Genomic DNA, 16,825 nt, shown 5'->3' on the forward strand with positions numbered 1-16,825 from the left:
CCCACGGACAGCGAGCGGGGGCAGCCCTGCGAGGAGCGACAGCGCGACCACCCACCCTCGTTGCGTCCCTCCGTCCCTCTTCCCCCACGCACACGGCGGCAGCCCCAGGTGTCCCCAAGGCACAAGGCAGGCGGGAAGCGCCTGCTGCTCCTGTCCCGGGAAGCCGCCCGCGCTCTCCCACCGCCCCAGCCACCGCCCGAGACACCTAGCGAGGTAAGGACGCCGGGCGGGCGGGGCGGACCAGGCGGCCCCGCGTCCCGTCCCCGCCCGTGAGGGGCGGCGCTGCCGCCGGGCACCCGCCGGGCCCGCCCCCGCTCCCTGCCCGCGGCCCCTCGGCGGGGCGGTGCCGGGCGGGGCGGTGCCGCCCCTCGCGTCAGCGGCCCCTGCGCGGCGGGGCGGGGAGGGCACGGGAGTCTAGGCGCTGCCGCGGCGGGAGAGGCACCGGTGGGGCCGGCGGCGGCGGCTCCTCACGGGAACAAAGCGGGGGCGGCGCGGCCGCACGGTGAGAGCCGGGTGAGGGACGGGGAGGGGGCGGCGCTCGATCTCCCCGGGGACCCCTGCGCTCCCCGAGGGGCGGCTCGGCGCGGCGGAGGGGCCGCGGGCCCGACCCCTCCCTCGCTCTGCCCGGCGCCTTGGGGCGGGGTGACAGCGCCGTGCCGCCCGGGGAGCCGTCCCCGCTGGCCCCGTGTCCCCGCAGGGACCCCTGCGCGCCGCGGCGTCCGCCCGTCGGCGGGTCGCTGTTCCCCCGGGGGGCAGGGGGATATAAAGCCGGGAATCGGGGGGGCGGTCCGGGCGCGGAGCCCGGGAGCAGGTAGGTGCGGGACGAGCGCCCGTGGAGCCGCTCCCGCAGGCGGCTGCGGGGGCTGGGGGGAGGCGCTCAACTTCTCCCGGCGCTGGGCACTGCCGAGGTCGGCAAGCCTTTTTCTACCCGTGAAGCATCCTGGTGTGACTTCTCGCAGAATGTTTTATTTTTTTTTAGGCGGACTCTTTAGTGGTGTTTGGTTTTCCCCCCCCTCCCTTTCGCAGCCCCTCGCTGCATAGGCTGGAAGTGGCTGGGGGCTCGCCGCTGCCTCTGTGGCCGCATACGCAGCGCTCGTGTTGTCCTAACGATATGGCAGTAGCACTTCCTGCTGTAAATCACTTCGCGATAGTTTTTGAAGCGCTTCTTAAAGGCAGCACTGTTATGAGCCCTCTTGTCAGTGTTTGCGGTAAGCTTAAAACCTTGTGAGCTGGAGGCTGTATTCAAGGCTGAGCTGTGTAATGTGCTGCAGTAGTTTTCATAGAAAGGGTAGAAATGTAGTTCACTGTTGGCTTAGTGTTGGCATAAATGTAATTCCCCTTGCTATGCCCTGTTGGTGTAGGCTGTGTGGTTTTGAACCTCGTTGTAGTTACCTTTGCCATCTTTTTGTTGTGAAAGAATGCAAATTTCAAAGGTTCAGAGAAACTGATGTATTAAGAACTATGAAAAATAAGTTTTATTATACTGCTGTACTGGGGATAGCTCTTTGTTTTGGAATAATTTGAGAAAATAAAATCACTCAGACAGAAATTTATGGGGACGTGGATTTCAAAACCTTAGCTGTAAGCGTTTGTTAATTTCTTAAAATAAGCAGATACATTAATGTAGCTTGTTATTACTGTATTCATGTTTTATTTGTTGAAAAGATCTACTGAATTAGCCTAGTGATCTCTTATTCTGCTCTTGGTAGGAACATCATCATGTAAAATGCTCTTGCTGACTTTTTTCCAGCTTATTAATGCCTTTTTCCCTCAAAAAATTTTAGAGCGCCGTCAGAAGAGGAATGGATGTAACATGATACCCTTGCAGTACTCGAAACACACACATTCCGCAAAGATTTGTTTTTTCATTAAGTAATACAAAAAATGGATGAGTCGGCTTTGCTGGATCTGTTGGAGTGTCCTGTTTGCTTAGAACGCCTTGATGCTTCTGCAAAAGTCTTGCCTTGCCAACACACGTTTTGTAAACGCTGCCTGCTGGGCATTGTGAGCTCTCGCAATGAGCTGCGATGTCCCGAGTGCCGGACTTTAGTGGACTGCGGTGTTGACGAACTCCCCAGTAACATTTTGCTTGTTAGACTACTGGATGGCATCAAACAGAGGCCTCGGAAACCCGGTGCCGGCGGTGGGACTGCTGGCACAAACGCTTTAAGGGTCCCCATCAACACTGTAGCTAACTGTGCATCAAAGGACCTGCAAAGCTCACAAGTTGGACAGCAGCAAAGGGTGCAAGCACGGAGCCCTCCTGTTAGGGTAAGTACCACGTGCTGACAGTTGCATTCCTGTCTTTTCCTGCACCGTTTCAAAACTGTTGATGGTCTCTGCTTTGGGATAAGGGCAGTGAGATAGTTAATACAGAAAAACAACGTAATTTAGAGAATTTCTGTAGATTTCTAGCAAAGCGTGTCAGTGTTCCTATCAGTGTTGGTTTGATGTTATATAAATGCTAATAATGCTTTAAAAAGCATTAAAAACTCTCGGTTTTTAAGGCAAGAAGAAGAAATCCTTAACTGTCCTATTCAAAGACAGTCAAATAGAGCAAGGTAACTTACGTGGAAACCTTAAGTTAAGGATAGAGATCGTGTGAAGAACATTCAAAATTCTTTTTAGTTTGTCAGCTGCAAGACTGGAGATTTAATTTTGGCTCATGTACTTCCTGAAATGATTCTTACAATCAGTAAATTTCCTTTAAGTTAGACATAGCAAATGTTAAACAAGGGCAGATAAGTTTTGCCACTGGCTTCTAGGTACCTAAAGTTTTACTTTCTTTGCTTCGAAAAGAATTTTTTTACTTCCTGCAATCTGCTGAGTTATTTGCACTCTTAGTTCTCATAGTCTTTTTATCATTTTTTCCTGAAATATTTTTTCTAGGGGATTTGGAAGATCTGTGTACCAGGATGGGAAGACATTGCCTTCTTTATATACTCTAGTTCCTTCCTAAGAGCTATGCAACCTGTAGACTCTGTCATACCTTATGATCAAGACTCAGTAGCCTCATTTATGATTATTCATTCTAGAACCTGTGTCAGGAAATGTAATTTTATGAGATGACAGACCTTGCTCTGTTTTATCTAATGACAAATCAGGACAGCTTCTCTGAAAGGTTTTGCTGTCCAGTTTGTTTGAGTTCTTGTGTTTGAAGTGGAGTTTCTGAATGGTTTAGGTGGTTTCCATCTTGTGGAGTTTATTCGATTTTTATGAAATCTCTTAAGAAGTTTCAAGAAGAGGACTTGAACTTATTTTTGGCAAGGCTTGTCTTGATTTCGAAGTGTATCTGAATTATTTAGTTTACCTACACAGCGAAGGAGGCTTAACACTGATTTTCCTCAGTTGTACTTGACATGATTGGAATCTCTCCAAAAGATCTTACATACACCTCTTAAGTTTACATAAGGGGTTAAAATACAATTGTTTTTCCATTAGGTGCTTTCTCTGCTTGCTAGAGCTCTCGTTAGGTTCTTTAGAATATAGAAATTATAATTATCAACGCACTTCCTGCTAATGAGTTTTGTCTTGTATATATTAATTAGTGAGGAGAGAAGGTGATCTGTGGGGTTTTTTGTTAATGGTTTGTTTTTGTGTTTTTGGTGGGTTTTCTTTCCCGAATGTAGAATCCTTAAGAAGTACTGCAAAGAAGCATCAGCAGTATCAAAATCAGTCTGGTCTTCTCCAGAGTTTTGAGGTGTTTATGATTATACCTTGCATTTGCAAGTATTCTTCATCTTAAACCAAAAACCCCTTATAATTTGTATATTTTTGTGTTGACCTTTATAAATAACTGTGTATTGTCAGAGATTGCTTCTCCTCCAAAAAGGTTTCTGGTGCAGCACTGTACATGAAGGACTGTACTTCAGAGTTTCTCAAAGCTTTATTAGACAAAATACCTTGAATATGATATATTTTCTCTCTTTTCTTAATGTTCTATAATATCCGGTTTTGTGACATTTGCATTTCCAGATGTTGCACAGAGTAGGAAGTGATAACATATGGAAGGTTACCTCAGCTTGTGCTGGACCGTTTGCCATTGAAACTCTGACTGTATGCATTCCTCATGCAATTAACTGATACTCATTGTACATTAGTGATAGTTTTCAGTGTTTTACAGTAATTTCATCTGTAAAAATGTAAAAAATTCCATCTGTTATTCCATCTTTGGTTTTGGAGTTTCACAGGTATTCTTGTGCCTTCTTTCCTTTGGGAGGCAGAGAAGGATGATGATCTCATTTGTCCACTTTGTCCAGAGCCTTTTTTACTAGGAAGCCAGTACTTTTAAGAACATGAACCAACTTGGATGGATAGCAAGGTGGAGATATGAACTACTTTTCTGTTTTCTATATGAAAAATGGTTTTGGGGAAAAAAAAAAAGAAGGTCCAGAAAACAAAATGCCACTTTAAATGGACAGTGTTGAAATGAATGCCCTATTTGTTTTGCTAACTCTAACATAAAGATGCTTGCAAATACAGTTCCTCCCTGGGAATTGAAGAGGAAAATCTGTTTCTAGATGAGTGGCAGTCAGATTTCCTAAACTAATTTTGCTGAAGGGGAGCTAGTAAATGAAAGTTGCTGTTATGTTAAATGAAGTGAATGTGGATGAAGGCTGTCAAGTCATAAACATTCTGCTTATACCCTGAAGTAATACTAAGCTCATAAATGCCCTTTCAGAGAATGCCATAATTTTCAGAAAAGGTTAATACTGCATGTACTGCAGCATGATTTCCTGAACTGTATCAATGACTGTGGAGTGGCCAGCCCTGTAATTGCACAGTATATTGCATTCTCTGTATGTATGTGGTGATACATGGCAATAAACAAATAAATGGTTCCTTAAGTCTAAAAACTAATGAAGCCGGGTGGGTGGTGAGGATTAACAAATCTTGTGCCTAGTATCACCCCCACTAAAGTAACCCTGTTTCTTTCTGTAACCTCTATAAGCTCTCACTGCTGTAACAGGAGCAATTTCTCTGCTCAAGTTCTTAATCTATGTTGTTCCCGTGCTGTTTTGATGTATAAAGCCTCCTGTGCCTTTCCCTGGTATTGGCTGGACAAAGGCAGCAGCATCCTGCTGCACCTGATGGAAAGAAAACTTGTGTTTGCTGTCTGCCCAGCAATTCTGTTTTAGGCAGCCGCTTTGCCTGGGACAACAGTTATACACATACTGCAGCTTCCTCTCTGGTATGGATGCAAATATAATGCTTTTCCCCTTTTTTTCAAGTGAAAACCTTCAGCTAGGTTGACAGCTTGGAAGGGCTGTAAGAGCCACAGCCTAGTGTCAAATCTGCTTGAGACTGGTCATCAGGAGGAAGTTACTCAGGGCTGTTGAGAGAATGCATGATCACATCAGCCTTGTTTCCTTCAAAAGAACACTCAAAAATGTTAGGGTCCATCCTTTTATGTTTATGCTCATGTTATTAATTTTTTCATCTTTACAGAATATGTCAAACAGAAATTATCCTAAGTTCATTGTGGCAGTTTTACAAGGGTATGTTTATTGCAGGAGTCTAAAATGTAGCTGTGTGCGTAAGTTGCTAAATGTTGGAGAGCTGTTCTCTCCTAGATAGATTTAACATTATCCATGTTTAACTTTTCTTCTGAATTATTTGCCTAAGACATACTAAGTCTCCTTCTAGTTTGTTTATAGGACAACTTTCTGGAGCTAGGACTATCTTTTCCATAGAACCTAGAGGAGAGCTGTCTAGATAGTCTGAAATCTCATCACTGTTGAAAATATTTTGTAATAGGGTTTTCATCTGTTTTCTGGACCAAATGTAGGCAGGAAGAGCTAAGAAAAGAATTCAAATGGTCTCCATTAATGAAAGAAAAGCATGAATAGCTCAAAAGTTGGCCATTCCTGATAGAGTTGATGCTTATGCTGAGTAAGAATTGATGGTGTAATTTAAGTATATTACATTGTATGTCAGTGGAGAATCTTATCAAGAAATGTTACAGTGCAATGTTAAAATCCTAAACCTTTTCTCTTTTTGGTTGTTTTTTATTCTGGAAGGCCCCTACGAACCTCTGGAGATACCATTCTTGGTGAAGTCGGCTTGAAATGAAAGGGTAAAGCATCATTGCAGGCTATTGGAAAACGCACTTTTAGGTGTTAAAGGGGGCTACAGCCACTAGTATCTGAGTATCTGAGTTGTTTCTGATAAATTCTTTTACACTGAGGAGGAAAGAAAAACCCACTAACAGGAGATTATTTCATGAGTTTCTGCTAATGCTTAGCAGCGGTGCTGTGTCATGTAAACCCATGCATCCACTTCATGTTTGTTTAACAAGGAAAGCAATACTAAAATTTTAATTTCCTGTATCTATACTGCTGCAGCAATGGTCATTTGTGATCCAGTAGGCTTGCCTGGGAACTGCTGAAACAGTTGTAAGAGCAGAAAGGAAAATAAATGGAGCCAGGTGTTCCACCTGTAGCCGCGGTGTTTGACCTTGACACGCGTCTTAGGGCAGTAGGGACAGTGGGCCACCTTCTGGTCTGTGTGCACTTAAGCAGGTTGGGCTTCTCTGTCAGACTCAATGGATGGTGCAAGCAACCAGTTTTCTTTTGTCATAACCACCCTGGAGAAGAGAGCTCAGAGTGCAGCTCTCACAGTTTAACTGCTAAGCAGTTGCAAAAATCTGACAGGAGCCAAAACAACTGCTGCTTTTGTAGTCACGGCACTTGCTGGACTATGGAGATCCTGGCAGAACTTAAGTATCAAAAGAAACCTTTTAGACTAGAAAATAACAACAGGGAAATGTGCATTCATAGCTCAATAACTGTATTACGTTATTGTAAATAAATATGGGGATTGCCAAGCATAACAGCAGGTGTAGATTGGAACATCAGGACCTTTAAAATCAACTTGGAACAAGAGTTAGTGGAATAAAATAATACAAAAATATGTATCAGTAAAGGTCTGCTGGAGGGGTACTCTTAGAGAAGGTTCCCATTGTCATAGTAGATCAGATTGTAAAGTAAACCCATTTAAAGGAAAACATAGTTTTAGAAAATGCAAAAAACAGTGGCTAATGCAGTTAGTTCCAGTTATTGTTATTTGTGGTCATAGGCTGAAGAGTCATTTCTTGGTGGTACCTGATTTAGAGCTGACCCCCCTGACCAAAAGGTTATTCCATACCATTTGGCATCATGATCAGCATATAAATCTTGGGAAAGAAGAAGGAATAGGGGAGAAGTTCCCAAGTAACATTTGAGAATCTGGAGATAGACACCTATTCATGTTCTGGAGTGATCAACAGAAAATATTTTATGATATCTTTGCAAATGATATATGCATGCTTTTGTTTTATTTCATGCTTGCTGAGATACCAGATTATGCTTTTTATGTTTGCAGTTACTTGCATAGGTTTAATTACTTCTGTGTTACAGTGTTGTATCCTATGTGAAAATAGAGAAAATTTAATGGCAATCATAAATGTAAAAGGAAAGTAGACTGTCTCTCATGGTGTTAATGTGTTCCCTTTCAGAGATAAATAATTAGATAGAGAAGGAGGATAAGCAAAAGGAAGAACTGTCTCTGTATCCAAAGGCACTGGGCTAGGATTGAGAGCTTCCGGGCTCAGTTCCTGGCTTTGCTACAGACATCCTTTATGACCTTGCACAGAGTCAGTCAAAGCTCTTTGTGCCTCTGTTTCCCATCTGCAGATATGACTGATAGTACTTTCTTTGTTTGACTCACTATTTAGACTTTATGCTCTCCAGGGCAGACATTGACTTTTTTAAAAGACTGGCTGTATCCATGGTTGTTTTACAATGGTTCCACAGTCTCAGTTGAGGTCAGTATATCCTGCTGTTAACTCTAAATCATTGACTTCCACATTACTGGAGAACTGTTCATAATCCATTTCCTGTCCCAAAGATGGTGCAATGCTTAGTGTCACATTGTTATGAGGATTTGATTTTTTTGGGATGTTTAATGGGAAATCACATGAATACCTCAGTGAGGAAAAGCCAGACACTTGAAACATTTGTGGAAGTGGCAGTCCATCCTTCAGCTTGGGAGATTTGTGTCTGACTGGCACACTTATATGTAGATTTTGATGTAGTTTGAAAAGAATAAAAAGAGAATATATAGTATAAATCGTGTTGGTAATGCAGAAATGTTTAATTCTATACTTTGAACCTGCATAACTTTCTTGAACCTACCAATCGACATTAATCTGCTTCATAAAATAGCTGTCAAACTAATGTAATACCTTTTTTTAGAAAACAATTAGGTTTTGAAGTAATCTGATCTATAAACTAAAAAAGAAGTCCACATTATGTACATGTGATACTGAAATCTGAAATCCCTTTTAGATTTGTTTACAAGCTTTTTTTTGTGTGTGTGTCTTCATGTGGAAGAGAGGGCTGTCTCTATTTCCCTTCATTTTCCAGTTTAATATTCTTCCATTTATGTAGATTTGTTTAAAACCACCTACATGAAATAAAATAGTGTCCTTTTTTTCCTCCGCTTTAATGTGGCCAGTGAGTTGCTCTACTCAATAAGCTTTGATCATTCAGAAAATTTAAACTTCTGCATAAAAAGGAAGTCTCAAGCCCATACTTTTAATGGGCTGGTGAAGGGAAGCAATTTTTTTTAGAGAATAAAAGTACTTGAATTTTTTCTCACATCACCAAAAAAATCAAATGCCAATAAATTTGCTTTATGTAAGTGATCCAGGATCTGGTTAGAAAAGTCAGTCAGTAGTGCTGTTGCTGTGTTTCTCTATGCATAGTGTTTGGCTTTCTGCAATGCATTTGGTGGCTTAAAACGCATCATGTATGGTACAAAGAGCTGGTTGAGATGGGGTCAGCTAGAAATCCTTCTTCTCCCCTCCTCTTTAACTGAGTGAAATGGTGTTTAATGGAACTTCAGTGTTTAATGCATGGGTAGGAACTGCAGAAAACAGAAAGCCTTTAACTGCAGCTGTGATAATAAAACTGGAAACTTGTTATGATCAGTTGTTTGTCTTTCTTTCAGTGAACTTCCCCTTGCAGTGCATTTGGCCTTCTCCTTATGATATGCTTAACACCTTCCTTGGTCTTTTCGCTGGCTCCATTGTTCTCTTTTATTCAAATGATCTCCTGCCTCTGATCTTACTGTACTACTTCCAAGAAAAAGAAAACTTAAGTTTTCTTACCTCTTGTGTCCCATTTGTCCATGACTGTGTCAGACATACGGAACAAAAAATAAGCAATAAGAAAATTTTCTTTCTCTGGAGGTATTTGGACTATGTACAATTTTGTAGTATATATGACTAAGATCTGCCAAATACATGAAGAGCATAAAGTATGAGTTAATATTACTGTATTGCCTAGCCTCCTGGGATTATTCTTCCTTTTGCTTTTTCTTTTTCTTCTTCTCCTTTAAATCACTGAGTATATCCACATCCTAGTGTAGGCAAGAATGTGTCTCAGTAATTAAAGCTGAAATATCATCTGGTCAGCCCTGCTCATGCATACACCTCATTACTGCCTTTACAGAGGAAAAGTGTGCATCTGTTAAACCTCATTTCCTGCCAGATCCCTCTGTATTAGACAGAAATACTCATCTTGGAAACAGCAGTGAATTCTTGGGCCAGTTGAACTAGATCAAATCCTTTACTTTTCACATCACTAAATCAGAGTGTCTTTGGAGAACAGGTGTTTTTTGGACTGAGAATTGCTGCTTTGAGGTGAGCTGGATTAATCTTAAAAAGCAAGTGGCCCTGAGGTGGGAGAGTTACACATCCAAGTGCTCTTTTCTGCACTCCTTATCTTTCTTAGGTGTAGAGGGGAGGATGACAGTACTGTCCTCTGACTGGCAGACTAAACACTGGGACTCATCCTGCTTAGAGCTTTGCTGCACTGAGCATGCCACTTATCCCTTTCCTGTGGATATTGCCAGAGCTGCCATGCAGTTTGGGTGCAGAATCGAGCTGGTCAGCACAGAGGCAATTGGTTAAGTCTGTTTTCACATTTGCATCCTCTAAAATATCAGGAAATCATTGGGACTCAGAAAGATGCTCAGAAAGATAAGGAAAATCAGTCCAAAGAGAGAAATTGAGTCCAGTATTTTGAAATCTTTAGGCATGTGATGCTTATATACACACCTTTAAAACGTCATTCAATGTTTCCTGGAAACCTACAGGTTTGAATTCTCCAGTTGAAGGAAAAGTGAAAACACAGAAGTCAATGTTTCATTTACAGACACTGTTACCAAAGTATCTCAGAATCTGAGCCTTCTAGGTAGGAGAAGATCAACTGTGGTGCATATGAGCAGTCTGCCGTACTCTTAGAAGCCTTGGGTTGTGACTCTCATTTTACACATGTGGCACTCAAGTATGTGATTTTTTGTCTAAAGTTAAATTTTTGTAGTGTAAGAGTATAAACCCTTGAGAATTTTAAGTAATTTCTTGTCTAGGTCTTTGTTCTTATCTTATTTGGTTCTTGATTAATCCCCACTACCACCCTGCCCTGCTCCACCCAGCATAAGCACTTAAATTTTCAAGTATTTAGAAGCCAGACCTGTGGGGATGTCTGATCTCCTACAAACGAGGACAAGATTCTCTTGTGTGCCATCCCTCTCACACAGTTATTCTGTTTGAAATATTGTTGATATGCTTGGCCTTGCACATCTAATTTTTTGAATATGGTGTGAATTTCTGTTTGAGTTTTTTGTTTGCTTGTTTCTTTTTAATTGAACTAAAAGCTCTATTCTGTTGTTTAACTGTTCTTTCCATCTTTCTTGATTTTTTTGAAGTCAAATATAGATAGTCCATTTTTATATTCTGTAAATGCACGAAGTATAATTTTATAGTTTCTAGCTGGAAAGTAGGCTATTAATCATAAATGCATTTTGATCAAAGGTAAGCATTTCAGTGTTGTTTAAATATTAATATAGATAGCATTCTCCCCTTCTCTGAAGGGAAGGACTGCTGCCAGTGCTGTTCAGAAGATAAGCCTGGCACCAAGTGTCCTGTTGGACTTTGTAGCACCTGAAGTGCTCCTTAGTCTTTAGCATTTCTTTGTTAATAAAACTGATATCATTTCATGGCATTAGTGTTGCAGAAAGATGAAATAACTCTGCCTTCCTTTTCTTGTAAAGGAAAGATGTGCATATTGCCTCTCTTGACTTCCTCTTTTCAGCATCTAAGGTTTCAAAATATACATGTGCTTTGAAAGCTTTTTAAAGAACTGAACCACTGTTTTACCTTGTATGAACCATAGTTCTACAAGACAAGCTTTTGAAAAGCTCTGATTAAAGACAAAAGTACTCATTTCCACCAGACTTTCAAGCTGCTGAACTCATGAGAAAGAATGTAGTCTTACTTGTGCAGAGGTGGCAGAACACCAATACTGAATAATTTGAAGCATGTCTATCTTAGCCCTTTAGGTTATAGTGTTTATTTTATTTATATTTTTAAAAGAGGTAAGAACGAAGCACTTCTGACTTTGAAAAGTGTTAAAATGAAAAATAGTCAAAGATAATCAGATGGTGGTCTAAGCTGGCATATATAGGGCATAGCTGTTCTAGAAGTTTATTTTTTTAAAAAAATCCAGTAAAGTTGAGTTCACTGCACTGTGGTAGTGTCCCCCTGAGTAGTGAAGAAGCTTTTATTCTGAAGCTAAGAGCATGCTAAAGGAGAATCAATGTCTCATGGACCTTCACTTGTTCATGTGTGCCAGTGCCCTTCTATCTCACATGGTCTTTCTTATGAGCTAGATAAAGAGAGGAGACTTTTATCCACACTAGCAGACTTAAGCCATTTTCAAAACCTGTTTAATTTAACACAGTTTTAAATCCACAGCCTTATTAAGTTAACAAGCCTTCAGCCTTGCCACCAGGTTCTGTAATCCTCTTAGGTCTTGGGACTAAGCAGAGCAGGGTTAGTCAATAAGCAGATGAACAGATAATCTTTCAGAAGACAGATCTTAAAGTTGAGAAATGCTGATTTGAATTTCCATTCACTATATGCACTACCATAGTACTTACAACTTGAAAAAAATGTTGAAATGACTATCTCTTCATTTGGGAGCAGGAAGAGTAAATAAAGGATTTTAAAGAAAATGCATTAATTTCTGGCTTGCAACCCAATAAAATAAGGTTGAATTTTAAATATTGAATGATGTAGGTAAAAATAATGGTTTCTTTCCTTGCTGTTGTGCATACACAGATTAAAATTTTCTCATGGTTGTTTCACAAGCTATTTTTGCAAATCTTTCAGGCAATCAGGAGTCTATGGACCAGAATTTAATGACCACAAAGAACATTATGCCAGTAATGTGGCCTTGGCCACCACTGCAGAGTGCATATTGCTTCTGTTTAGTTTTGCTCTTCTAACACTACTTAGCTTAAGCTCTGTCTGTCTCCTGGGCATAACTCTTGATGTAGTGGAGTTGGAGGAGTTAAGAAGAATTTTAATATGTAGTGGGAGAATTCAGTTTAACAGGAGGATTCCTGCCAGACATGTTTACACAGCACCAGAGTAGAAACAGAGGAAGTGGATCATACAATCATTAATGTTGGAAAAGTCCTCCAAGATCATCAAGTCATACTTTTGATTCAATATCACTATGACCACTAAACCATATCATGAAGTGCCACATCTACTTGTTTTCTGAACACTTCCAGGAATGGTGATTCTACCACTTCCCTGGCGAACTTGTAGGACTCAAACCAGGTCCAGGAGATGGAAAGGGTGATGACTCTGTGTTTGGAGAGGGTGGCAGAAGAGCTGAGCACACATCTAGCCTTGAGGCATGAAAGCAGTGACTTAGCTCATTGAAAGGCTGGGAGAAGGCCTCTGGGAGGACATGGCTGAAAAGCAGAGAAATTTCAGTACTGATGGGTGATAAAGACCTGAATGGTCAAGTAATAAGGGAGGAAGAGGGACAGTGATGTTGAAAGAAAACAAAGTGTGGTAGTAGGCTTGGGACATAGCAATAGACCAATTACATGAAATACTACAGAGGAAATAGGATCAAGCAAATGACTCTTGGCTCACTGGAATTGAATTAGAGACTTGGTGAGGGGGAAGTGCTGCAGGAGCAAGCTGAAGAGGTAGTTTGATGTTTGAGGAAGGTTTTGGAGAGCATCAAAATAGAAAAGTTGCTATGGAGGTGTTGGGTAGACAAGAGGTGAGAAAGGAATGTAAGTGTGTTGACTCACATACCATCTTGTTTCCTTCAGTACATGTGTATTTGAATACCGTGTATTTTAATTTTTGTTGCTTATTTTGTGATAGTGTGTCATGTATTATGTGACATTTAGACTAGTACAGTTCCAAAGTGGTTGAAGAACTTCCATTCAGAACTTTGAGGATTACTTCTGGCATATCTCTGAAGCACTTTGAGATTATTCACTGGATTTTTAAAGCGCCTGTTTTATTACTAGTAATGTATTCTCATTGTTCTTATAGAACCAATAAAACTACAAATTCTGTATTTCATTAAATGAACTCAAAAAGAATATAGGAAAAGGGTGGCTAGTGTCCTAGGAATTGCTGGGAAACTGAAAAAGATTCTCAAAGAAGGAAGAAAAAATAAACAATCTGTGACAATTTTGATTTGATGGCATTTTCTTTCATCTTGCTTCCATCTTTCCTCAGTCTTTTGTCTATTCCTTCAATTGGTAATAACTGAAAATAAGGATTTCAATATCATGTTAGCATTACGGAGCATGGTTGCAATCTATTCTTTTGAATTCAATAGTGATGATAAGAAGAATAGATTTTGTGGTGCATGTTTCCCAAGGGAAAAAAAAAAATATTTTCAGTATCTTTTCAATCTGTTGGAGCAGCTCACCTTTCTGTAATACCATTAAAAGAACTATCTTTCCAGAACTGTGGTTTCAAAATACATTGGTTTTGTTCTGTAAGGGGATCTTCATTTACTTTTACTTTTACTAATAAGGGAATTGGTTTTTCAGTGCAGAAATAGAGTAACTAGTGGGCTGCTTCTGGAAATGGGTTCCCAAAGTACTTTAAATTTTCACTAAATGTTTATCTTCTTGTACCGAAACCTCTGAACCCAGAAAGAAACATAAGGGTCAAGGAAAACTTGTTTCTGACTTCAGCTGCTGTGGTGGGTTTATGCTCTTTTCTCAGGAAATCATACTTTTTCATATATTCAGCTCAGAATTGTGTTGCTTGCAACAGGGAACTGATGTCATTTATGCTTTCCTATTGTTTTTTTATCACCCTGCCATTTAATGGAACAGCATGGAAAACATCAACATTTATTTTAAATGGCATAAAAGAGAAACCAATTATCCTCTGCAGTCCATACACAGGTGGTGTAGATTTTTCTATTTAAAAATAAAATATTAAATACTATGTCTTAAGCAGTTAAATAAGGAATATTCATAATTGCATGTATAGTGTTTGATAGGGAGACTTTTTTTTTAAAGTATAATACTTGTTTCAAATTTTCTGAGTTTACACTAAAAGAATCCAAGGAAGATGGGGATATGAGTTAAACCAGCTCAGCTGTCAGGAAGTGTTTGTTCCTTTTTTTTTCTCTGCAGCAATCAGAATTTTATGTGAAAAGTGCCATTTTTAAAATATTCTCTGAGTAAAACTTTATGTAACGTGGCATCTGTATTCCTTTCAGAGATTTTGAAATGTCTGCTGTTAGGGTCTAACACACAGTTCCTTATTTTTTGATGTTGTTGGGAGTTACATGAGTTACAGAGATAGATTGGTTGATGAAGTTTATGCCCGTTTTCTTGGGGTTTGTAGGCTGTGGTTGCCTACGTGGGTGTATATTTTTGTCTGTAGTGTACTGCTCAGTTCACAAGTAAGAGCTTATATTAGAAATGGTTAAAAAAGAAATAAAATTATTTTAGAGACAGTTTTATACTTGCAGTCATGGAAGATTTGGACTTACAATATTCAGAGGTACAGTCCTTGGAAGAAACCTCTGAATGTATGAAAATTTTCATCTGCTTACAAGGGATTTCAGTGGTGCTTCACTTAGATACAGTTAGATTGGAGCCCAGTTGCACATAGCCAGATTGAAGTTCAGGGTAATTTATTTGAATCAAACCACACACTAACGTGGTCATTGTAGTTAGGCATGTCTTACAGCTCCAAAAACCTTTTAGCCGGGTGTGCAGTAACCACAGCACAGTCTTACCTATAGTAAATGGAAAACAAAATATTCCAGTATTCCACATTGTGTTTCAAGCAAACCTTAAAGTTGTTGCTTTCAGGAATTAGTAAGTTTTGTTTGCATAAGATACCTTACAATGTTGGAGAAATCCTCTTTGTGCTCAAACAGATAACTTCATCCTCAGATCTGGACACTGGCTGGAGTTTCATTTAGGAAATCATTGTGCCGTCACTTCTAACTACTGCTATTTGCACTGTAACATTAGCACCCCTCATCTTCCTGGGAACAGCATCTAAATCTTGGGAAGTCAAGTACCTCTGGTGCTCAGAGCTAGACCATTAGTAAGATTTTTTTAAGATGTCATATAAACCAAACTCAAGTTATGCGCTAGTTTTCTAGACTTGAGTTCATAAATATGTTTGAAAACAGGGGTTCATATTCTTTCCACGTGTTTTGTTTTTGGGAAAGAGGTAGAGGCAATGAAGTTTTTGTGAGAGTGTGGCTTTTTTAACTTAAGGGAAATGCTCTGCTTTTGCAAAAGAAGGCCAAACTTGGCACCAAGTTGTAGGGGCTTCATCAGTACCGAAGAGCTCTGGTTTTGGGTGTGGATTCCAATTATTGAAGTTTAGGCTGAACATACCATTAGATGCCAAACTGCTTTGTTTTTAGAGAAGGTAGTTGATTTTTATAGGATAAATGAATTTGAATGTCTTAGTAGTGGGACTTGGTGGATGAAATAACATTTGATTTGTTCTGTGTTTTGAAGCAAGAATACTTTTTTGCAGACTTCTTTCGTCTGTTCTGCATATAAAATTAAATGGATGAAATCTGTCCAAAGTGGTCTTACGTAAACACTCACTATGTTTATATTTTTCAGGATCTTGTAGCTATAGAAATAGAATTGCAGTTTTGAACTTTGCTATTAAAATATACGTTGGAAAATATTCTGTTGGAATACAGAGGAGTGTTAATGGCTTCCATAAAAGCAGATCTGGTAAAAATCAGTCAGTGCAGTAGATATTCTTCATTAGAGGGACACTAGTGTTCCTTGGGTAGCTGAAGCAATAAAGCTGCTGCTAAAGGCACTGATCAGCAGAATAAGTCTGGAACACGGAAGACTACTCTATGAAGACTGATAAAACTGACCATAAATAGCAGAGCTGGGTCACTGGTGCATGCCTGAAGAAAAATGGAATTTTTGAGAGAGTGTTAACAAGGAGGAAGAAATGCATCAGAGCTTTGCATGAATGATCAAGGCAACAGATGACACTCTAGGGAGCACAGTAATTTCTGATAGCACCAATAAATTGCAGAGGGTGCTTCTTGGTCATGTTGGTTTTTGATAAAATAGTGATTTTATGAATATTCTTGGTAAATATTCCTTTGAATTTCATTTTGTCTTTCTAATGAAGGTGAGTTAGCAGGGACCTAGGAATGTTGGCTAGCTGTTTAGATTGAGGGCTAACTGATATCTTGTGCTTTACCTCTCTAATTTTTGTTTGTCTTTGAATGCAATGTTTTCAAAAACCATTGAAAAAAATTGTACCGGTTATAGAAGTGTCCCGTGTTTTCTCTGTTTTGTCATTTTGTCAGTATGCATTAAATCTGTTCTAAGTGAATCTCCTTAATTAAGGTAAGTCAGCCTTTGGTTCAGTATTTAATGTGCTGAGAAGGTTGGTACCAGTGATTGTAGTGGCTTAATCATGTAGACTTTTGGCCCC

The 16,825-nt window shown here is 40.1% G+C and overlaps 1 protein-coding gene across 2 annotated transcripts in view; it reads left to right on the top strand.

Moving 5' to 3' along the window:
* The first annotated feature begins 407 nt into the window (after nucleotides 1–407).
* The window catches only part of SH3RF1 (SH3 domain containing ring finger 1), an 83,776-nt gene continuing 67,358 nt past the window's right edge, over nucleotides 408–16,825 (top strand). Inside the window, exons 1-2 of one of the 2 annotated variants that reach the window (XM_066317614.1) lie at nucleotides 408–502; nucleotides 1,785–2,271. In XM_066317614.1, the coding sequence (XP_066173711.1) occupies nucleotides 1,885–2,271 (387 nt within the window). In that variant the 5' untranslated portion in view covers nucleotides 408–502; nucleotides 1,785–1,884. Of the gene's footprint in view, nucleotides 503–696; nucleotides 812–1,784; nucleotides 2,272–16,825 lie in introns of those variants that run through there. The other variant, XM_066317615.1, reaches the window with a different exon arrangement.

This window comes from Sylvia atricapilla, chromosome 4 (genome assembly GCF_009819655.1).
Source record: "Sylvia atricapilla isolate bSylAtr1 chromosome 4, bSylAtr1.pri, whole genome shotgun sequence".
Taxonomy (NCBI): domain Eukaryota; kingdom Metazoa; phylum Chordata; class Aves; order Passeriformes; family Sylviidae; genus Sylvia; species Sylvia atricapilla.